At 39.0% G+C, this 23,241-nt stretch overlaps 1 protein-coding gene across 4 annotated transcripts in view; it reads left to right on the top strand.

Moving 5' to 3' along the window:
• Positions 1-23,227, top strand: part of si:ch73-63e15.2 (protein strawberry notch homolog 2) — a 55,798-nt gene extending 32,571 nt beyond the window's left edge. For 2 of the 4 annotated variants that reach the window (XM_048165090.1, XM_048165074.1), the window contains 28 exons: positions 8,953-9,090; positions 9,327-9,410; positions 10,394-10,493; positions 10,582-10,742; positions 11,207-11,340; positions 11,450-11,540; positions 11,670-11,813; positions 12,598-12,715; positions 12,802-12,907; positions 12,997-13,150; positions 13,975-14,151; positions 14,241-14,338; positions 14,617-14,699; positions 14,789-14,974; positions 15,105-15,226; positions 15,335-15,466; positions 15,558-15,693; positions 15,806-15,918; positions 16,708-16,779; positions 16,874-16,982; positions 17,075-17,146; positions 17,237-17,380; positions 17,464-17,558; positions 18,624-18,716; positions 18,918-19,049; positions 19,219-19,295; positions 19,383-19,573; positions 19,717-23,227. In XM_048165090.1, coding sequence (XP_048021047.1) covers positions 8,953-9,090; positions 9,327-9,410; positions 10,394-10,493; positions 10,582-10,742; positions 11,207-11,340; positions 11,450-11,540; positions 11,670-11,813; positions 12,598-12,715; positions 12,802-12,907; positions 12,997-13,150; positions 13,975-14,151; positions 14,241-14,338; positions 14,617-14,699; positions 14,789-14,974; positions 15,105-15,226; positions 15,335-15,466; positions 15,558-15,693; positions 15,806-15,918; positions 16,708-16,779; positions 16,874-16,982; positions 17,075-17,146; positions 17,237-17,380; positions 17,464-17,558; positions 18,624-18,716; positions 18,918-19,049; positions 19,219-19,295; positions 19,383-19,573; positions 19,717-20,534 — 4,080 coding nt within the window. In that variant the 3' untranslated portion in view covers positions 20,535-23,227. Of the gene's footprint in view, positions 1-479; positions 773-8,952; positions 9,091-9,326; positions 9,411-10,393; positions 10,494-10,581; positions 10,743-11,206; positions 11,341-11,449; positions 11,541-11,669; positions 11,814-12,597; positions 12,716-12,801; positions 12,908-12,996; positions 13,151-13,974; positions 14,152-14,240; positions 14,339-14,616; positions 14,700-14,788; positions 14,975-15,104; positions 15,227-15,334; positions 15,467-15,557; positions 15,694-15,805; positions 15,919-16,707; positions 16,780-16,873; positions 16,983-17,074; positions 17,147-17,236; positions 17,381-17,463; positions 17,559-18,623; positions 18,717-18,917; positions 19,050-19,218; positions 19,296-19,382; positions 19,574-19,716 lie in introns of those variants that run through there. The other 2 variants (XM_048165091.1, XM_048165082.1) reach the window with 2 other exon arrangements.
• Positions 23,228-23,241: the final 14 nt, after the last annotated feature.

Raw genomic sequence — 23,241 nt, 5'->3', positions numbered from 1 at the left:
GTCTGATGTGTTTTTGGGAAACCAGCCAATTGGATATGACTTCATTTAGCATCTACGGTGCGTTTAAAACCTGTACTTCAGTCATAAAAATATGACTTTGTTAACTGGTCTGCTCTGACGTAAAAACTAATAGGCCTGATTGTTTTCCATTCATAAGTGATGAACACAAAAGGGCACAGCCCGGACCGAAATAAATGCGCTCAGCTGGGAGCCACTAAACATAATAATCATTAAATAATGATCTGCCAGCGTTAAACAGATCCAGTGCAGCCGCCACAGCGCTCTGGAGAACCGTAGCGCTGCACTGTTTACACTACGAATGCGGTTGAGTTACACCATGTACTGTAAAGAGGGCCTGACTGCCAGTAACTCTAGTCACTTACCAACAAAAGCATCATTTCCTGAAAGCTCCTCCCCTCCCCTCCCCCTCGCTCAGCTCCCCTCCCCTCTCAACCACCTTTAGCATTGAGGAACTAAACCACAATCAATATGAGTAAACCTTCATGCACATACCTGTCACTCCTCTTTTACTAGGAAGGGCACAGGGGTCTCTCAAGAGCCTAGAAACATACCTGTTGTGCCAGTGGGAGAGTTGTTATTCTTTCCGCCCATCCTACTTTGGGAATGTTGCAGCTGTGAGCGTGCCGGTTCTTTCTCCAGCACATGGAAAGGATCTGTTGTTTCCAGGAGGTGAATGATAGTGACTGGACCCATGTCACTCATGCAGTTTTGGACTAAGTTTTATGCACAGCTGGGACGTCCTCCGCCCAAGGTAGAGCACGTAAATCTCTTTGATATGATCCTTGTGAGGATTTTGATCACTTCTATCAGAAATATATTATGTTGCAGTGTATAAAATTCAGGTTTGGTTGACAGAGGAAAGACGTTGACTTCTTGCCTAGTGCTCTACATTATTTCCTTGAACATATAAGAAACATCTGAAGATCTGTCACTGAGCTGTCAGTTTGCTATAAACTGCCATCATTTTGTCGTTTTTAATGATGGGTGTTTATCACCTGCATTTGTTTGCGGTCATCTTGTCAGTGTTTACTATTAGTGATCAGTATGACAAACAATCACAATTTTTATGATTTGTCCTTTGGTAAATTTTTAAAATATATACTTTATGTAATTACATGTATAAATACAAAATAATAATAAACATATTTAATATCTGTATAATATATTTTTCTCAATTACATACTTTTTATGTACTTTTATTTTTATATATTTTATATTTTAATTTTATAATTTATTTTTTATCACTTAATGTTTTTTAGAAAATAATTTATATATATAATTTATTATAAATGTATTATATTAGATATATATAATACATATAAAATATATTTTATATATAAATATTATATAAATATTTTTTATCATACTATCATACTATTTTATCATACTATCATTATAATATTATGTATTTTATATAAATTAAAAAATGTATTTTTTTTTTTACAATTTTATTTTGCAAAAAATGTTTTGTGTGTGAGAGTGAGAGTTTCTAGATTGATCTTTTGCATACAATTTTGCATTTAAAGCATCACTCTGTTTACAAAGATGGCTGTAAACACTACAATATGCATGACAATCACCACTGCTAGTTTCCAGTAAGAGGTGGACGCAGGTGATTTCTTGGATTTGGCTCAATTTTGTATTATTGCTCGCTCTCCTTTTTTTTCTCTCTCTCTCTCTCTCTCTTTTTTTTTTTTTGCATTAGTTTTGCAATCTCATTGCTGTTAAAAAGCATTTATGATTGCATCAATCTCAGGAAGTGGACAAACCACAGCAAAAGATTTTGAAATTTGACATGATTTTTGCACTTATTTTTGCAGTGCACACAGATCTCTTAGTTGTCGAATGAATCTTAGATGAGAATGTCCTGTGTTGCATGGAGGGCACTTCCCTTTAATTCCGGTCATCATGATTTGTCTGTTATCAGAGGGGTTTGGGGCTCTATTTTGGGCCTGTGGCAGGGCAACACTTGTGTTTTACGGGAACAGTGTGATGTAAAATGCTGTTAAGGCACAATGAGCCTTCGCTTCCCAAACCAACGACCTTCAGCACTGCATGACATCAACCACATCTCCCTTTTGTACAGTCTTCTTTCTTGCACCTTTCCTTCTTTTCTTTTTTGTTTGTTTCTTTCAGTTGTTTGTCTGACGTTTCGCTTGTCAATTCTTTTATTTGTCTGTTTCGTTTGACCGTTCTATTTTAATTCATCTGTTCTCACTTTCTTTAAGTTTGCATATGTTCATTCGTTTTTTTGTTTGTCTGTTCTTAGGTTTGTTAATTTTTTTTTTTTTTTAGGTCATCTGTTCTTCCTTTCTTTTCTTGTTCGTTTCCATTGCTTGTTTCTTTCGTTTGTTCATCCGATCTTTTGGTTTTTGTGTGTTCTTTTATTTATTGGTTTGCCTTTCTTTCTTTCTTTCTTTCTTTCTTTCTTTCTTTCTTTCTTTCTTTCTTTCTTTCTTTCTTTCATTTCCTCCTGTCCTTTGCCATCTTTTTTACTTATCTATTTCCTTGATCTTTATCTCCCTCCTAACTAAATGAAATAAATAGGACATAAAACGGATCAGGAAGCTTGATGTGATAATCTGGCAGTGACGCTTTAGGCTTGTCTGCAGTTTTCCCGTCAGTGTTTGTTGGGAAGGTTCAATAAGTGTCATGTTGTGGTGTAACCTGACACATTGTCGTAATAATCAGGCTTTATTACAGTACGGGAGTGTCAGGAGATGTTTGTGTGTATTTTTCTCCCCTTGTACACACAAGCTTTATTCATCTTGCACAAGAGTGCGGCCAGCTTGTCTTGCAGGTGCATCTTTTTCCTTATATTTCATACAGGAAACATTTGCGCAGACTTACAGTAAATGATGCATTTCTGGTGGTCCCCACAGATGAGCGCTGCCACCTCATCTCTACCGGGTTTGTCTATTTCCCCCCGGCAATGATTTTCAAAGCTCTTTTGCTGTAAATCACTGGCTGAGAGGTTATTTTTTGTCACTTTCTTGTCATTTCCAGCTTCTGGTTGTTAAATGTTTATGCTGACAATGCATGGTGGCGCCTGCTGAATGGAAAAAAGGCTTTAGGAAACTCTACCATCTTTGCCCAGCTCTCCCCAAACCAAACAGACAATTCAGCATGCTTCAAAGAAGCCATGGTTTTACAGAGCACCGCATCCAAAAACCAGACAGAACTGAAATTGTCCGTTCACAAGGCTGGAAAGCGTCAAAGCATTGCAGGATTTTTCTTGGTGACTGCAGGTTATAGAGTTCAGGTTAGCCTGCCCTGTGGACGAAAAACCATGGTGGGATTTAGAATGGATAGAAAACGAATGCAAGTATTTTCCTCAGTTTATGTGCCTCCTTTGCGACCACACTGTATTCCTGTAAATGCATAAGTGACCATGTTAAGACACATTGGTCATGAAGTAACATGTTTCAAGTAATAACTAAATTTGACATTTGTTGGTCCTATATTTGAGTCTTTTAGGGGGGTATCACACATAGTTTCTGCCAATCTCATGTTAATCTTGAGTACATATGCATCCTTCATATCTCCGAAAAGTCTTTAGTTTTGTCATATTTATAAAAGATAGATACGCTAAACCGAGTCTTTCCGAAAAAAGCAGAGATCCTGGAGGCGTGTCTGCCCTCAGTGCCGTGGGCGGAGCTAAAGAGTCACTTCTGCATAGAGATCTCATGCTAGCTGCAACATCATTATAAATAAAAAGGGAACAAAAACGTTTGTGTTGTTTACATTATATGCACTTGCGCGCCGATTGCCAACAAAACACAGACACCTGATGCAGCTTTACTCAGTTTGGCGCTGAATCTGCAAATCCAGCGCCAAACTGGGACTTGTTTACAAAGTATTCATCACCGAAATCCCGGTGAAGAAACAAACAATCATACATGCACAAATCCACTGCTGCCTCGCAAAAGGTTAACTCTGGGTTCTTTGGGAAGCTGAAAAGGGTAATCTTTCCCTCACAACCAAAAACACACTCCTTTGTTTACAGGAGATGCGTCTCATTTCGGAGGCTGCGTCCTCCGGAGTTCGTATTTGAAGGCTGAATACTTTATCGAGGATGTCATATTTAACCATAATAAAACTGACTGATATTCATTGTGAGGTGTAAAATACTGTCATTTCTTTCTTACATTGCAGTCTCATGGTTATTTTTCTTAAATGAGACTGCCTCAATGATGTATGCAGCCTTCAAAGGGTGCAGCCCCTGAATTGGGACACAACCATTGTCGAAAAATCTCTCGGCTTCCGTATCCCGAACGAAACGCGTTCATGGTGTCATGGTGATGTGTGCGCACGTTTATTGGGGAGAAGTGCCTATACAAGGAATTCCCCTCTCTTTTGACATCATACAGGACACACTCGAAAAAAACTCTCCGAATCCTGTACCAAAACCGGAAGTAGTGTATTTGGCACAGAAATACTCAGTCATGTCCAACTCGTGTTTTGAAACTTTGGCCATGTTTAACATGAAAATGAAATATGTAGTAGAAAACCCTTGAAAGATTTACGTTATTTAAAAAATCCATGACATATTTGGACAATGGCCGGTGCCATTTTGTTTGCGTTCTATGTCGATGACGTCAAATGGTTGCACTCACTGAGATACTGTCACTGTCATATTGCTATTTTTAATGGAACACAACTCTGAATTTAATATACGATGCCACATTGTGTAGCTTTTGGTTGTAAATTTCGGTCGATGAGCCACAAGAGAAGGGATGTCTTTACTACTTTACTAGCGATAAGAGGAGAAAAGAATAGGAAGTTGTGCAGAATGTGGACGATTAAAACTTCCTAACTGTGTCTTTTGTTCTCTTCACTTTAGGCTTTTTATCTGTATGTTTTGGTGCAACGGTAATCTAGAAACGCATACAGGTCTTAATATCCACAGGTTCCTTTTAAAACACATTCAGCCTTTTCAATTTGAGCCAGAGCGCAAAATTAGTGAGGAAGAAAGCATCGAAGACATGCAATGTCTCTGTGGCTATTCGAACTACTGTTGTATGATTGACGTGTTAAAATCGCTTTTCTTGTGGCTCATCGACAACGAAAGCTGCACAATGTGGCATCATATATTATATTCCGAGTTGTGTTAAAAATAGCAATATGACAGTGTCAGTAGAGCAGTGAGTGCAACCATTTGACGTCACCGTCATAGAACGCAAACAAAATGGCGCCGCCCATTGTCCAAATACGTCATGTATTTTTTAAAATAACGTCACGTCATACAATGCGAGAGATCCGCTCTGCGCTGCACAAACATGTGTCTACCATCTGTTGCGGGTTTCCATGTGTGGTTTCGGTAACTTACAACGATGGAGATGTGAGCTGTGTGTCATCTGAAGTTTTTAGATCCAGTCACTCTTCTCCACTGAGCCGCTCCTGTCAGTTTTGTGTTCTGCACATGGATTTGACGGATGAATTTGGGTTTGATTGGACATATCAAAAGTGATAAGATGTTTCAGTTTTATGGACGTTGCCTTCTTTGAAATTTTTGGTCGCTGTTCTTATGGTTACTGGTAAGAGAATACTGGCTTGACTCCCGTTGCCCCTTCATACAGACGCTATTGCAAGTTGCCGTGTGAACGGGACATTTCGAGACTCGCACCTGTAAGTAAATGCGGTTATCGATCCCAAAATACATGCCAATAATGCCAATGATTGGTTTACAATGAAGTATTTAACAACAAAAGCTTCATTTAATCGGTCACTGGCTGTTAGGCTGCACTGTTTTGCATAATGCAAATGGTATTTTAAGTATATAACAGTAAATGTGTTTTCATTCATGGAAATTTTTTACTACATGGCATTACTGATCAAGGTTTAAACATGCTGAAATTTGTTGATTATTTTAACTATCGATTAGTGGTCACAGCTCTACATAAGTATAATGAAAGATCAAAGAAACCACAGAACAATGATGGATTTCACTGGGACAGTCAGTAAGTGACCCTCAAACCTTGAGGGTTGAACTGTTACTGTTTATTTACAGGCATTTTTACCTCGTGATCATGTGAAAGGACTCGATTTAGTCTGGCAAACATCCATCCTCTCGCTCAGAAACAAAAGATGGTCTCATTCAGCTGAGGTCACTGAGTTCATGTAAGGACAATCGGTAGAGGGCAGAATCAGTTCCTTTTTGTACATATTATGTGTGTACGTTACATTGACCTTCATCATACATATTTTAAAAGGACAAACATTTTTTTCCATTGTTGATCAGTTTTAATATTTCTCATTTATTAGTTCCAGCGTTTCAGTTTTGCTGTTCTACTTAAGCAAATGCATTTCAGGAAAATTGAAACGTTAACAGCATTCATCAATCCAATGCCACTCCGTCATCTTAAAGCGGGGGAATCCCTGTTTGCTGGCTCAGCAGTGGAGAAAAGGAGTGGAGAGCAGAGAGAGGAGGTGGCCTGGCCTTCCAGGAAGTCTCGCCTTGTTCCTTGTGGTTGCCCGAGAATGTACAAAGTCAAATTATGCTGTTGCCAGTTGCTAAACAATATCCAAAGTCATTTCGCTTAGAGAATTTTGTTTTTGTTCTCTCATTGAGGAAAAAAAGTTCACTTCTGGGATTTCTTTGTTCTGTTTGGCAGTGCTCTACAAACGTGTCCTCAAAAGATCAAAGGAAGCATAAAATACGTTACAACATGCTTCGGAGAGCAAATGACGACCACAGCTGTTTGATCAGAGTAAATGGGCAGGTTTGTGACCTCAGGTTTCAGAATCCCCCACTGATGTTTTTTGGCAACGCTTTCTGAAGCACCGTCACTACTGAATTGAGTGTTTCCTGGGTTTTCAGTGGGAGTAGAGCGGAGACGGTCTATATATCAGGTCCCTGATGGAATTTTGCCATTCTATATATGGGCATAAATGTGTTTTTGTCCGTTGTCAAGTCATTCTGTCTTCCACAAGCACTACATCCTTCCCAGCACAATGAAATCAATGAGCAACATCATTTGAATGCGGAAAGACGTCTTAACCACTGCCTGGAGACTAGAACAGACTGTTGCTTAACAGTCAACGTATTGTGATGTGAATTAGACTTAGACTTTTACTAAAAGCTGGTTCACACTATTACAGTTATGCCAAAATTTGTTCTTTAAAAATAAAAAACTTACAAAAAAAACAATTATAATAATGAAAATAGTGATATGAATGAGATCAGATAAAAACAAAGCGATGCATGATGGTCGAGTTTTCAACTCTCAGTTTCATGTCACTGCTTTTAATCTTTGTTTACTATCTCCTTAATCAGGTATAGAGGAAGTACATTGACTTTGAATTTGTGGCTTCTGACAGAACTAGCATGCATTTGTTTTTTTAAAACTTTTTTCATTATGAAAGAGCAAGCAATCAAGCTCAAATGTTCTCACGATACTGTCATGACCCAACTAACATCACAAACTAGCAGTGATGTTATGCACATGAATGCAAGTATCTAAAGAATCAATACAATATTGTGAAGAAAAATCCTTGTGATATACTGCAAGACTGTATCAGCACAACCCAGAAATTTGAGCATATTTCAGATTGTAAATGATGTCTACTTCAGTCTGACTCACTTTTCTTCTTAACATTTAGAAACTGTTCCCATTAATGAAATGGATGGAATACCACGGCCCGTGGCCACCCTCCAGTTCCTAGTTGTTTACTGTTCGCTGGTTTTCCTTGAACAGTGAAGAGTTCTTGGAAAATCTTGGCTGTACGGAGAGCATCCCAGGCCTCTTCAGATCCCTCACACATTCCACTTGTGTACAACCACAATTTTACTACAAAAGCCTCAGATTAGCTGAGTGCATTGTCCTTTAAAACCATATCCAGATCATAATGCTGTAGTGTTGCCTGCGACATACCATCTCTGCACTTCATCTGCTTAATACACTTTGCGTTAATTAGATTGCGGGTTCAGTGGTTTAAGGTAGATTTATTGTACAAATATTTCTCAGCCATCTTTAACCCTGATCTGAAGCATATGCTTCTTTATGGCGAAACCAGATAAATTTATGCATTTTAAACTGCATAATTTGTTTCGAATGTCCCGTAATCTCCACCACATTCAGACCTAGTATTAGCATGTGTTTCAAAGACAGATATTTTAAGAAGTTTCTTAAGGTCATTCTTAAAGGGATAATTCACCTCAAAATGAAAATTCTGTCATTAATTACTCACCCTCAAGTCAAATGAAGATATTTTTGATGAGATCTCAGAGATGTCTGCTCAAATGTCCTGCGTAACACACGAGAATGAACCTCATTGGTTACGCAGCACGTTTGAGCTTCCGGAAGTGGTTTGTTCTTGTGCGTCATTCATGTTCAGTTGAGCAACTGTTTATATTCACTGATCAAAATTAAATCTGTTTATCATAAAAAGCGATCGAGTCTCTTCAGAAAATCTGGACTAAACCGTTCAATTCGTATGGATTAGTTTTATGATCTGTTTATGAACTTTTTGAAGCGTCAAATATTCAGTTGCAAAGGCAGTCAATGGACGGACAAACGACTTTCAGATTTCATCAAAAAGATCTTCATTTGTGTTCCAAAGATGAATGAAGGTCTTACAGGTTTAGAACGACGATTTTGGGGTGAACTAACACTTTGTGTTGTCATTTACCGTTGCTCAGTGAAATTTTGTAGACGAAATCCAGTCATTCCTATAGGAATTTTTTTTGCATAAGGACGAAAAAAATTCACCACAGATTTTGTTCATGTTCAAGTTGGTCATGCAAATTCACTGCACTGATCAACAGAAAGTAACTTCTGTATGAATGGTGCTTCATAGATCTCTATGCATTTTTGAGAATGGACCTTTTTTTGCGCACTTTTAGTTTCCATGAAATCTTTTGCATTACTTTGGATCAGGTGGGCAATTTAACAGTGATTGGTAAATTGTTCTTGTTTTCTTTCCTCTCAGGACCTAGATGATCTGCAAATCTTCTCCCCTACGACCGACTCCTTATCCGTATACACCAATTCTGACATCATCAGGACTGATATGGCACCCAATGTACCCACAATATGGGACATCAAAACATCAGCATCAGTCCAAGAGGTAAGGTTAATTCCTGACTGCAAATACACACGCAAATGCTGATGTTAAACGTAACTGATGGTTTATCAGTGGTTTTTGGCATTTGTGTTGAATTATTATTAGCATAGTACCAGAAACCACACCAGACACACCCACAAACTGAACCTTTGTTCCCACTCTGATAGTAAAGCATGTGATCTTTCTGTTGACTTTAACATTTTTCCTCTCTATATTCTGTTTCTCTTGTTCCTCATCAGGTGAGTTCTAACAGGTTTCAAGGTTTAAACTCTTTGGATGACATCACTGCTATCATTAATACACCACCCATAGGAGGTTATCAGGTAATTCTCAATCAACAGTTAATTGTTCTTAAAAATAATAATTTAAATGAATAATATAGTAGAATTGTAATTAAATAATATAAAAAATATATTATTAGTATTGTAATTATTAATGTTTTATTTTTTTTAAATACATTTAAATTTAAATACTTTTAAATATTTTAAAGGTGCCCTAGAATTAAAAATTGAATTTATCTTGGCATAGTTGAATAACAAGAGTTCAGTACATGGAAATGACATACAGTGAGTCTCAAACACCATTGTTTCCTCCTTGTGTAAATCTCATTTGTTTAAAAGACCTCCGAAGAACAGGCAAATCTCAACATAACGGCAACTGTTACGTAACAGTCGGGATCATTAATATGTACGCCCCCAATATTTGCATATGCCAGCCCAAGTTCAAGGCATTAGACAAGGGCAGCCAGTATTAATGTCTGGATCTGTGCACAGCTGAATCTTTCTAAATGTTTTGTTAGCATGTTGCTAATGTACTGTTAAATGTGGTTAAAGTTACCATTGTTTCTTACTGTATTCACGGAGACAAGAGAGCCGTCGCTATTTTCATTTTTAAACACTTGCAGTCTGTATAATGCATAAACAACTTTGTGAACTTTGTAAATGCACTGTATTATAGTCGAGAGCTCGGGGGGCAGGGAGCGCACGATTTAAAGGGGCCGCAGCCTGAATCGGCGCATAATTAATGATGCCCCAAAATAGGCAGTTAAAAAAATTAATTAAAAAAAAAATCTATGGGGTATTTTGAGCTGAAACTTCACAGACACATTCAGGGGACACCTTAGACTTATATTACATCTTGTAAAAACAGGGCACCTTCTAGGGCACCTTTAAATAAAAACATAAAAATGTAATTAAATAAGTGAGATTTTACCTCTCTAAGGTAAGTCAGTCAAACACCGAATTGTGTCTTTGTTACTCTTTCTGTTTTTTCTTCTCTATATTAATCTTATCACGTGTTTACACAGAGACCCCAAACACAGCCAGAAGAGGAAGAGGAAGTTGAGGTGGAGGAGGCAGAAGAGCTGGGTCATGTTGACACCTATGCAGACTACAGACCCTCTAAATGTGAGCATTGTTTTTTTGTTGTTTTGTTTTTAATTAATGTCATACTGGAAGATTCATAATGTTTTTGCTCTCTGTTTTGCTGCCTCAGCCAAGATAGGAATATCCCACCCAGACCGAGTGGTCGAAACCAACACTTTATCCAGCGTCCCTCCTCCAGATATCACCTACACCCTGTCCATCCCAGAGACCACCATAAATGGCGGCCTGCTATCTGCTTTGCAGCTGGAGGCCATCATCTATGCCTGCCAGGTACCCCTGAGCAAACTTTGCCTTTCTTTTCCCACAGCATTGCCTTTCTTGCCACATGCACAACAACATATAGAAAGGAAATAACGGGACTGAACTCTTGCCATGTGAACATATAGTCCAGAATACCTAATATATAATTTGATTGATTTATTTTTTGGCTGTTTACAAACAATTTTAAATTGTTCATATCCTGCACTATTTCTCTATTTTATTGTTAAATTATTTTTGATACAATCAGGTAAATGTTCTTTTTTTTATTATTATATTTTATTCTATGTTTTAAACATTATACAGTATCATTCAATTCAGCATTGGATTTTCTGTTTCTCACAAACCCTTCTGAAGTTCCATCACAAAGCCATCGTAAATTCAGCTTCAGACTCTTTGTCTGCAAATATTTTTGACTTTCTCATCATACTTGGTAAAAGCAGGCCATTAATAGTCTTCTTTATGACACTCAACAGCAACATGAAGTGATTCTGCAGAACAACCAGCGGGCCGGCTTCCTCATCGGGGACGGCGCCGGAGTGGGCAAAGGCCGCACAGTGGCTGGCATCATTTTAGAAAACTTTTTAAAGGGAAGGAAGAAAGCACTATGGTAAGCGATCTCCAGCATCAGCAAGTTCTAAAAAACCTGCGCCATTGACTCTTCCACATCAAACACAGACTCTGGATCAGTTGCCTCATCCATCTCATCTCTCCTCCAGGTTCAGCGTCTCCAATGACCTGAAATATGACGCAGAGAGAGATCTCCAAGACATCAATGCACCCAATATACAAGTGCATGCCTTGAATAAGGTCACTATTACTGCGTGGCTCAATATGGCAGCCCTGATAATGGAGATTATGTTTCCAGTGTAGCTCATTCTCACAGACTTTCCCCATAGCTCTGCTCGACACATCTAACTGTAACTGTTTTCCGTGCAGATAAAGTATGGAGACACAGCTACCTCAGAAGGGGTCCTGTTTGCGACCTATTCAGCACTGATTGGGGAGAGTCAGGCAGGCGGCCAACACCGTACGCGTCTGAAGCAGATCCTAGACTGGTGTGAGCCGGGTTTTGATGGAGTTGTATCCTTCACCCTATAAAGAATTATGTGCTTAAAGTAGATTTCATAACTTTTTGTTGCCCTTAACCCTTGCAAAATAAAAGCATTATTAAAGATTAAATAATCTTATATATTTTCACTCTAAAATATTCTACTTATTAAAATATTTATTACAATTTTATCTGGAAAATATTTGTAATAATTATTATATGAAGTCCTTTGTTATTTTATAATATGTATAATATTAAAATATGGAAAATATATATGAATAGAATTGATATCATTTAATATATTCATATAATAAATATATTTTACAATATTTTTTATATTTTTATATAATTTCCAAAATATTTTTCTCTAACCAGAATTAGAATATTATTCTATCAATATCATCGTTCAATTTAATTCAATACTATTTTCTTTGAATGGAACTTTTTACAGTAATATTTTTTCAAATCAGCAGTAGTGGTGTATTATATTTAATTATTTTATTCATTTAAAATATATATATATTATATATATATATATATATATATATATATATATATATATATATATATATATATATATATAATTTTTATGTTTATTTATATATCATTTATATATCATATGTATGTTATTTTGTTTAAAACCTTTTATTTTTTACTGTTAAAATACATTTTGTAAAAATTATTTTCTTTCAAGTTATCTGCGGACTTTTTGGGGGGTCTGTTTCCAACCCCAGTTTTGTTTTTTTGACAGTCGACTGCAAAAAATGAAGGTGAACAATAATGTTGGCTTTACCCTTGACCACAAGCGACCTGTAGATTATATTTGATGAATGTCACAAAGCCAAAAATGCAACGTCCACAAAGATGGGCAAGGCCGTGCTGGATCTGCAGAACAAGTTACCGTTGGCCAGAGTGGTGTACGCCAGTGCCACAGGTGAGTCTTTGCACTGTAGAACACTGGCAGTACCCCATATAATGCCAAAGGTTTGCCATAAAATTGAAGGACTCTGTGTCTCTCAGGTGCCTCAGAGCCAAAGAACATGATCTACATGAGCCGTCTGGGAATCTGGGGAGAGGGAACCCCCTTCAGAACGTTTGACGACTTCCTCCACACCATTGAGAAGAGGTTTGTATAGGACCACAAACTTGTTGCTGGCAAATATGAAAACTAATCTTTTTTTGTATATGTAATCTGAATGTACTCTTCATGTATAGGGGCGTGGGGGCCATGGAGATCGTTGCAATGGATATGAAGGTCAGCGGAATGTACATTGCACGCCAACTCAGCTTCTCAGGAGTCTCTTTCCGCATAGAAGAGATCAGCTTGGATGATGATTTCAAACTTGTGTACAACAAAGCTGCTAATCTTGTGAGTTACAGGGAAAACCTGTGATGCATTTTTTTAGGATAAGTTTTTTGTAACATTATAAATGTCTTGACGCTCACTTTTTATCAATTTAATGCATCCTTGCTGAATAAAAGTATTCATTTATTTATAAAAAAAATCATACTGACCCCAAACTTGTGAATTGTAGTGTACATGATGAAAATTTTAATATGGCATGGGTTGAATGGGTATGGGTTGAAAACAACTTCTTTAATTCATTACATTGAAAACACTGAACAACAACAGAACAATCTTCACTGAAAAAGTTGATGTCCATAGAAATGGTTCACCCAAAAAGTGATCCTGGCTGCTCTTTTCCATACAGTGAAACTGAATAAGGACAAGGACTGTTAAGCTCCAAAAACTTTCTGAAGCCATACAATACCATTATTATACTGAAAATATATCCATTTACTGATAATCTTACCCTGAAATGACCAAGCTACCACAGAGGGCAAGATTTTCAATTAACAATGGCTAAATTTCAGTCTGTTCATCACACAAAACTATTGTATGGCTTCAGAAGGCATTGAATACAGTGCAATTGTAATATGAACCACTTTTACCATACTTTAAAAGTGCATTTTGTAAAATTGGAGCTTGCCATCTCCAGTCCCCATTCACTTTCATTATATGAAAAAGAGTGGCCATATATATATGGGTTTGAAACAACATGAGTGGGAGTAAACGATGACCGAATTGTCGTTTTTGAGTGTAAATGTAGTACAGCAAATCAAGTATCTGAATTGGTCTGTAAAATGGGTCACTCTGCTTTGTGCGCATATCTGACACAATCTCTTCTGCAGTGGGCAGAAGCTTTGGCCGTGTTCATGCAAGCTGCTGACGAGCTCTGCATGAGCTCCAGGAAGTCCCTCTGGGGTCAGTTTTGGTCATCCCACCAGCGTTTCTTTAAATACCTCTGCATCGCCGCCAAGGTGCGCTGCCTGGTGGAACTGGCCAAAAAGGAGTTGGAAGCAGGGAAGGTCAGTCACATTAGAGAGCCTGAACTCACCCTAATAAAAGATTATTTGCTGCAATAAGCATTTTACACTCCTTTGTTTCTTCTCTCTAGTGTGTTGTGATAGGGCTGCAGTCAACAGGTGAGGCTCGAACCAGAGAAGTCCTCGACGAAAACGACGGACGCTTGGACAGATTTGTGTCTGCTGCCGAGTAAGTGAATTTTGGGCATCATTGAAATCTTTCTAAAATATAAAGCCACCTTATGACTACTTCTTTCCAGAGAAGTGCTCTTGCAGTTTCACAATGATAGAAAGGTTTCTAAATATTTGTGTGACTGTGGTCATCTCACAGTCCATGTATCATTCTGAAACCTACGAGTAATTTTTGTTTGATAAGAACCACTTCCTTACGCCATTAGCAATTACACAAAAACACTTTGTCTGCACCTTTTCTGCCTTAACATGATAATGTGTTTGTGTGTTCCTCAGGGGTGTGTTTCAGTCTCTAGTCCTCAAACACTTTCCGTCAGAGAAGCAGAGGAGAGAAAAAGGAGCGGGGAACAAGAGGAAACGTGAGTTGTGTTGCACACTAGTAAAGTTGTCCATACGTTGCCCTGTCTTTGCTTTCTGCCTCATGGTTTGATTGAACATTCTCCTGCAGGTAAGCCACGTGGCCGACAGCCAAAGCAACCCCGACATTGCACTGATGTAGCTGGAGTTATCAACATCAGCGATGACAGCAGCACCGAGTCTGACGCCATGGACAGCGATTCCAATTCCTCACCTGACTCGGTCCAAGACAACAGTGATGATGTCATCTTTGTCGATCAAACTAGCTATCAAATGGGTATGTTGAATGTGTATTTTATTGCGCAACTCATATTATCTCCATTTATCCTTTTTTTTTTTTTTAAGTCGCTTACAGCACCTTTTAATGTAAGCATAGGCAATCATTTTTTGCTTTCGTCCTTCCTTAGCACGCTTAGAGGAGATGAAACAAGGGCTTCTCAACAAGATCGCTGTGCTAGGAAAAGAACTACCTCTCAACACACTGGATGAGCTCATTGATAAATTTGGAGGTCCAGAAAAAGTATCAGAGGTTATTATTTATGTTATTTGTTTCTAGTAGACCAAGGATGGTTATACCCTTAAAAACAAAAAACAAGGATGTGTTAAAACGCTAAACATGCTTTGTGTATGTGCCCAGATGACAGGACGTAAAGGCCGAGTGGTGCGTCGTCCTGACGGCACTGTCCAATACGAGTCCCGCGCTGAGCAGGGCCACACCATCGACCAAATCAACATCAAAGAGAAAGATCGCTTCATGAATGGAGAGAAGGTGAGACCAAGTCTCAACAAGGAAATATGCTACCTTTAGATTCTGATTTCTTTTGTGCATCCGGTGAAACATTTCGCCTTAATCCCTTCAGCTGGTAGCCATCATATCAGAAGCAGCCAGTTCAGGGATCTCACTTCAGGCTGATAGAAGGGTGAAGAATCAGCGTCGAAGGGTTCACATGACCCTGGAGCTGCCTTGGAGTGCGGACAGGGCCATCCAGCAGTTTGGTGAGTAGCATTATCTCATGTCTACCAACTTCTGACCTTGTCATCAAAACTCTTCCCATAAACAGTGAAACCAAACCACAACCACTAACTGACAACACTTTGTGTTCTTTAGGTCGCACTCATCGTTCCAACCAGGTCACGGCTCCAGAGTATATCTTCCTTATCTCTGAACTGGCAGGCGAGCGACGATTTGCATCCATTGTGGCAAAGAGGCTGGAGAGCCTGGTGCGTCCCTGACATGCTAATTCGTATTTTTTCTGACTGCAAATGGTTCATAAACACTGCGTTTAACATGAATTATGGGCCATTCATGTGTTATGCTTATAATGGAGCGCTATTGGAATGAGACATGTTCCAACTAGGGATGTGCCCGAAGCCTAAATCGGAAATTCGCAAAGGCACAGAGTAACGGGTTCTACGGAGCCTCTAAAGGCACATGGTTAGGCTTGCTGAGGTAGTCAGTTACATTACAGTACATCAGATTTCAATTGAAGATAGTAAGGAGAGATGACTGATGTCAGATGATTTGCTACGCAACAGATCCTGAGCATCACTGACAAATATCTTATCTTGTGAAATGAGTGGTCAGTACCACCGCTCTCTATTCACAGAGTATGTGTGATCGTAAATTCGAAAGTGAAAGTAAAAAGAGAGCATGCATTCAAAATCAGTTTCAGTACCCTGGATATTGATATTGGCTCCTTAGTCCGCAAATTATATACAATATAATTACACAACTATATAATTGCAAGAGAATGCAAAAGCATTGAAATTAAAATAGTTTTTTTCCTGCCATCTCATATTTTTTTTCCCATCACCAAGTCCCTTTAGGGGCCTCGTAGAAGGCATCTTTTCCTTTCCCAACAAAGTATTTACTTTGGGCACATCCCTAGTTCCAAAACTCTGTTCTACTTCCACTCCATACTGGTCACATACTTTGTGTGTAAAATCTTAAAACATTCAAATCTCTCCTTTAGCAATGACATTTCTAATCTTTGTGTTTGCTTTTCACAGGGCGCTCTTACTCATGGTGACAGGAGGGCTACAGAGTCTAGAGACTTGAGCAAATACAACTTTGAAAATAAAGTGAGTACATGTTTCAAAAAGAACAGTGACACTGCTAAAAATACTCAGACAAGTCATGGATTAACCCGTGGTCTGTTTTGGCTGTTCTTCACAGTATGGCACCAAAGCTCTAGATAAGATTACCAAAGCCATCCTTGGTCAGATCGAAAGCAAGGTACCCCCTCCAAAGGACTATCCTGGTGGTGACTTCATGTTCTTCAGAGGTAAAAGGGCTCTATTTGTGCATTACTCTGTTAAGATGTGGATCAGCTAGAACATTTATCTCACCAAAGCCACCAATGCCTCCCAATCTTAGACATGAAGCACGGTATGAAGGACGTAGGCATGCTGTGCACTCAATCACGACTGGGCATCAACACTGAAAAAGGTGAAGTTTCCACAAGAGTCATATCACACATTTCTTCACAGGCACACATACACGTATTTCCCCTGACCATGTGACTCCTCTTTGTTTCAGACTGCAATATCACCAAGTTCCTCAACCGGATTCTAGGCCTGGAGGTGCACAAACAGAACTCCCTCTTCCAGTATTTCACGGACAATTTTGACTACTTGATTGAAAAGGACAAGAAAGAGGGCAAATACGATATGGGGATACTGGGTAGGCAGCACTTCTTCTGGTGGTGTGGTACTTTAAGTTTTCTTGATCTGCTTAGGTGACAACAAGTATCTGTTTTCTCTCAGATCTAGCTCCAGGCAATGATCAGATCTACGAGGAGACACAGGAGAAGTTTCTGACTGCAGGAAACCCTCAAGATGGTCAAGTTATCATGTATAAGGTCCGTCTTATTAAGAAGTGTGCATGAAAGTTGAAGACACACCAAGTTGAACTGACTCTTTAAAGGTGCCATCGAACATTTTTTTACAAGATGTAATATAAGTCTAAGGTGTCCCCTGAATGTGTCTGTGAAATTTCAGCTTAAAATACCCCATAGATTTTTTTTTAATAATTTTTTTAACTGCCTATTTTGGGGCATAATTAGAAATGCGCTGATTCAGGGCTACTGGCCCTTTAATTGCTTGCGGCTCTTGTCTCCGTGAATACAGTAAGAAACGATGATAACTTTAACCACATTTAACAGTACATTAGCAACATGCTAACTAAACGTATAGAGAGACAATTTACAAATATCACTAAAAATATCATGTTATCATGGATCATGTCAGTTATTATCGCTCCATCTGCCATTTTTCGCTATTGTTCTTGCTTGCTTACCTAGTCTGATGATTCGGCTGTGCACAGATCCAGACATTAATACTGGCTGCACTTGTGTAATGCCTTTCATAATGTTGGGAACATGGGCTGGCATATGCAAATATTGGGGGTGTACACCCCGACTGTTACGTAACAGTCGGTGTTATGTTGAGATTCGCCTGTTCTTCTGAGGTCTTTTAAACAAATGAGATTTATATAAGAAGGAGGAAACAATGGAGTTTGAGACTCACTGTATGTCATTTCCATGTACTGAACTCTTGTTATTCAACTATGCCGAGGAAAATTCAATTTTCAATTCGATGGCACCTTTAATGTAAAGGTTCATACAAAGCAGCTCTTTAACGGCTGAGAACTCAGAAAACACGCCTAAGGCACGGGAGTTTTATGCGTAACACACAATATCTCTTCCACCAAGAGCAACGTTTATCTGACAGCTTACGCAATAGGGACTGTTTTCCCAGCCGTTAAATACTTCCTTGACTGAGAATAAACCACGCTGTGAGAACTTTCTCTTTTGCATAGATTTTGGATTCGAGCATAGCCAGAACATTGTCAGACACCTGTCCAACGATTATGGACAAGTTTGACAAGCATTATCTCTGACAGAACTGTTTGTTTTGTTGCACAGATAAGTGTAGATCGAGGTATGCCATGGTTAGAGGCTCTCCAGAAGGTCCAAACTCTCAGCAACCCAGATGAAGGCTTCTACTTATCTCATAAAGTGAGTATTTGGGCACAGAGGCAAAAAATCTCTTCTTTCCAAATTTGCATGTAGTTTCCTTTAGTAACACAGGAAAGATGGTTCCTTGGAAGAACCTTCCTGTTCTGGGGTGAAGGAGGGTTCATGTGTATTTAGAGTTCTTCCTTAGTTGTCTGATGTTGACTCTGATGTTGAACATGTTTGTGCCTGTCTCTTTTGCAGTTAAGAGGTAACTACCCATGCGTGCTGCTAGCTGTGCAGGGCCGGGAGCACAACATGATCATCTACAAACCAAACATTGGCAAGCAGGCCCAAATGGAAAGCCTTGATAAACTCCAACAAAAATACCACAAGGTGTGTTCAACCTATTCACCATATATGTAACATTCTTTAAATAAAATGAAAAAGGAAAAAGAGACCTTCCTGAATGTGACACACGTAGAACTGCTGTGAAAACCTCTCTGCTGCCATCTAGCAGGCATTTACGACACTGTCTGAGTGAAGTTTTCTACTCTTGCTTCAGGTCACACCAGAGGAGGCACAGGATAGCTGGGAAAACCAGTTCACTTTCTCCTTCAAGAAATGTAGCCATGCTAACTGGTGAGAAAAGAGACTGTCCCAGCTTCTGACTTGGTACTAGCCAAACTGAGCTCAGAGAATCTTAACGTGTGTGCATGTTTCACGCAGGAACGGGAGATGCAAGAAAATAGAGGAGGGTCAGGAGTGCTTAATGGGAACACGGTTGCGTCAGTACCACATGTTGTGCGGTGCTCTACTCCGTGTGTGGAAACGAGTATCTGATGTGGTTGCTGATATCACCAACTCCAGCATTCTGCAAATTGTCCGCCTTAAGACCAAAGACAGCAACAAACAAGTTGGTGAGTTAACCTGTTGACTCTTCTTGGGCATTTCCTAACTATAAGATTGTGAGGTTCTGGGCTGATAACCAAAAGGTTGTAGGTTCTGACCCTACAAGGACACCACTGCAATTGTTGTAATCATTGTTCTCTCTATCGCCTAGGTATAAAAATCCCAGAGACTTGCGTGTTAAAGGTGCGTCAGGAGTTGCTAAGGATGGATGCCGAGGTGAAGCAGCGACGCAGAGAGAAGGAGCAGCAAGCGCTAGAGCAGCGTCAGGCTGAGGAGCGTCAGAGGCTGATGGTGCAGCATCAGCAACAAGAGTTCTTGTCAAATTTATTCACCCAGTCTTTGCCAGCTCCCAGCCTGCCCAGCTTACCCGCCCCTTACATCTCCTTCTCCTCATTTCCTTCCCTAAAAAACCCCTTGGAGGAAATCCTGGATCTGACAGTTAACAGTTCCTCTCCCTCCTCCCAAGTTAGCACTCAAACTGGCCTGGGTATAGACAACCTCACCGGGCCTCCCGAACCTTCGGTGGATGACTTTAACCTTGAAGCCTTTATTCAAGAGCATCAGCAGCAACAACCACAACAGGAGAGCCAGTCCACACAGCAAAGCAGTCCAGCACGGGACACCGACCTGCTAGACATGTTACTGTCCTTGAACTCATTTATGACAACTCCTAGCCAAAATGTCCCTGCCTCTTCCTCTTTAGATGCACCTTTGTCAGTACCTATGGTCTTGTCAAGTTCCTTCTCTTCTTCATTGTCCCAATTCACTCCAACGCTCACACCGTCCTCGACTTCTTCCTCGTCGTCTTCCTCTTTCTCTCTCCCCCCTACAGACCAGAACATGCTCCCGTTACCGAACAGCCACTGCAGCTCTGAAGCCATTATAAACGTACGGGAAGTTTTGAACAGCATGCTGCAAAGTGGAACAGAGCCACGCCAGTCCGTCATTCAGTACCAACAACCCGAGTGAGAAGCTTCCAGTCGGAGTCTCTTGTAAATGCACACCCTCAGGGCTGTAGTCTGACCACTGTCGGCACTCTGCTCCACCACTGGCCTTGGACCCACAAGCATGAGATTCTGCTTCACAAGATGGGGGAAGTTCGATGTTTGCTCTGTTCTCGAGTCAAGTATGATCCCTACACATTTTGCCTTGAAACTGCATGCCAGAACTTCAGGAGAGTTACCGAGGTGGTCATCCCAGTTTCAACATCCTGAATTTTATACACAGGGGCTTTAAAGAGTATTGATTTACCAAAAATAGTTAAAGTCTGAAAATTATTTAAGGTTCGTATAGGTTATATCATTCAGCTTACTTTGGTTAAGTACTTTAAGATGTTGCTTTAGATGGAGTATGCAGGAATGAAAAGATACTTTAGGTACTGTTTTGATTCATCACTGGAGGAACCCTCTGGAGAACCTCCAGGCACCTTTGAATGTGCCTCAGATGTTCTTTTGAGTCCTCGAAGATCTTCAAAATATATTTTAAATGCCTCAAAGATGGTCTTTTATAAAGGGGTCACTGGAGAAACTTCAGAGAGTCTTCAGAGTTAGGAACTGTTTGTATGTTCCTCATGGGGCATTCCTGACTCTCCATTTAAGAGTGTGCCTAGAGGTTCCTCAAAGGGTTCTGCCAGGGTGCCGACCTGAAGAACCCCGAATGATGCCACAAGTATCTTTTTTCCTCTAGTCTAATGTTTGTGGCCAAACATTCCGTGTGGGCCTAGCTAAAGTACAAACCTACATATGCAAGACGTACCACAAAGTTCACTTCAACGAGGAGCTTAAGCTTTGTTTTGCGTTGGACAATCATCAGCTTTACATTTCCATGATGAACTTCTGTTAGACAAAACACTTTTCCTGAGGAGCAAGAGAACAGGCTACTGTCGAAATGTGCCTTTGGAACACACAGTGGAATGTAGACGTAAACACATACTCCTGTACCGTTCATGTGCAGATGTTTGTAATGTATTTATTGCCTTTATTTATCAGGCCTTAAAACAGTGTGCTAGTAGGAGAGCGTAACTACCTACAGATCCTGTGCAGCTGTCTCTCTGTTGTTCTAAAATAGAACAGTCTGTCCTGCTGTCCCCCGTCTCGCAATGTAATGCAAAACGGTAACAATCTATTAGCTGACTGATTGGTGGATCCCAAAAGGGCTTTAGTCAGACTTCATCCCTGTAGTACAATGTTTTTATTGTGACCTTAAGATACTTTAGCGTTTGATGCGATGTGAAATGCATCCAGGGTACAGTTAAGAAAGGGCAATAAAACTTTTATCTAGTTGAATTTAAGCCCTTTATTTTATATGTTAATGAATTAAAAAAACAAAGTTATGTTTTAAATCTTTGTAACATCTATAAGAATTACTTGATTATATTTTTATTTAATTTTAAAGGGATATGTTTTATATTATTGTTTCTATTTTATGTTTTAACGATACTATGATATTTGCAATTGTGCAGACAGAAGACAATCTGGCTAGCAAACAAAATGACAAACAATTCAAAGCAAAAATTTTGTGAAAGTTTTGCTCTGTTCTTTACTGCTGCACTGGATGGTTGAATATTTTTCAGTTTATCTTCATTCTTTATACAAATGATACATTCTTAAATATTTTCACTGAATCCCAAATATTAACTTCAAGAGTTCATAGCTCTACGACGTTAAAACCACTCCCTATCTCAGGATGAAATTTATGAACAATTAGTTAAAGATGTTTATATATATATATATATCTTTAAATCGGAAAAAAAAAATGTATCCAAATGTCTAACGTCTGCGTGAATATAAGGTTCTTGTATGTTAAATCCTGTCAATGACTATTATTTATTTATCCTTTATTGCTTATTCTCTGCACAGATTTCTTATTTGATTCTTTTCATTAAGGGAAATTCTTTCAGCCACATTTGCACTTGAAAAATTTTGTGTGAAATTATTCAGTTTCTCTCTCATGCAAATAGTTGTTACACATTCAGCTTGTAGTTCCCATTATATTGAATGAAATTCAAGCATTTGCTTAATTGTTCCATAATATTTAGTCCATCTAATAGTTTTAACCTTACAAGTGATCCACAGTGTATCCAGTAAGTCTGTTTTCTCAGTGCCTCCCCAAAAACAGCCAATGAGAAAGACGAACACGGGACTTAAATTTCTGTAATGCATTTTAATAATGCGTCTTAAGCAACAAAAGCACTATACGATAAGGCCATGAAAGTGGGACAAAGTCAAATATAACCTTTGTTTCTCTGTATGATTTGCACTAAAACAGCGTAAATGAGTTTCTGTCTAGTGTGCGTGATCCAGTGCTGCCAAGTTTGTTTGTTCATGGCACTTCATGGGAATGTTCAATACTGTAAACATCTCGATTCCTTGGCTTCGCTTTTATATTAATATGACATTTACGTAATTTATTGCTATGAAAAAAAAAAACATGCTACTGACTGTATCTTGAACCGTTTTATTCCTGTGTTCTTATTGGTTATGCTTTTGTCATTTTCTATAGGCCTATTTATAATTTAGATCCAATTGTATATATTGTAAAAACAAAATGTGCCTTTTGACTGTTTCTTAAAGAAATTGTTTTCTACATGTATCTAAAGAAAGGAACATATTACAGTTCAAACTTTATTAACAAAGCAAAAAATAAAATGTTCAGATTCCTGAGTTTGTGTTTTTGG

This window comes from Megalobrama amblycephala, linkage group LG2 (genome assembly GCF_018812025.1).
Source record: "Megalobrama amblycephala isolate DHTTF-2021 linkage group LG2, ASM1881202v1, whole genome shotgun sequence".
Lineage (NCBI taxonomy): Eukaryota > Metazoa > Chordata > Actinopteri > Cypriniformes > Xenocyprididae > Megalobrama > Megalobrama amblycephala.
Note: the sequence above shows the minus strand (reverse complement) of the source record. Positions and strands in the feature narration are given on the sequence as shown.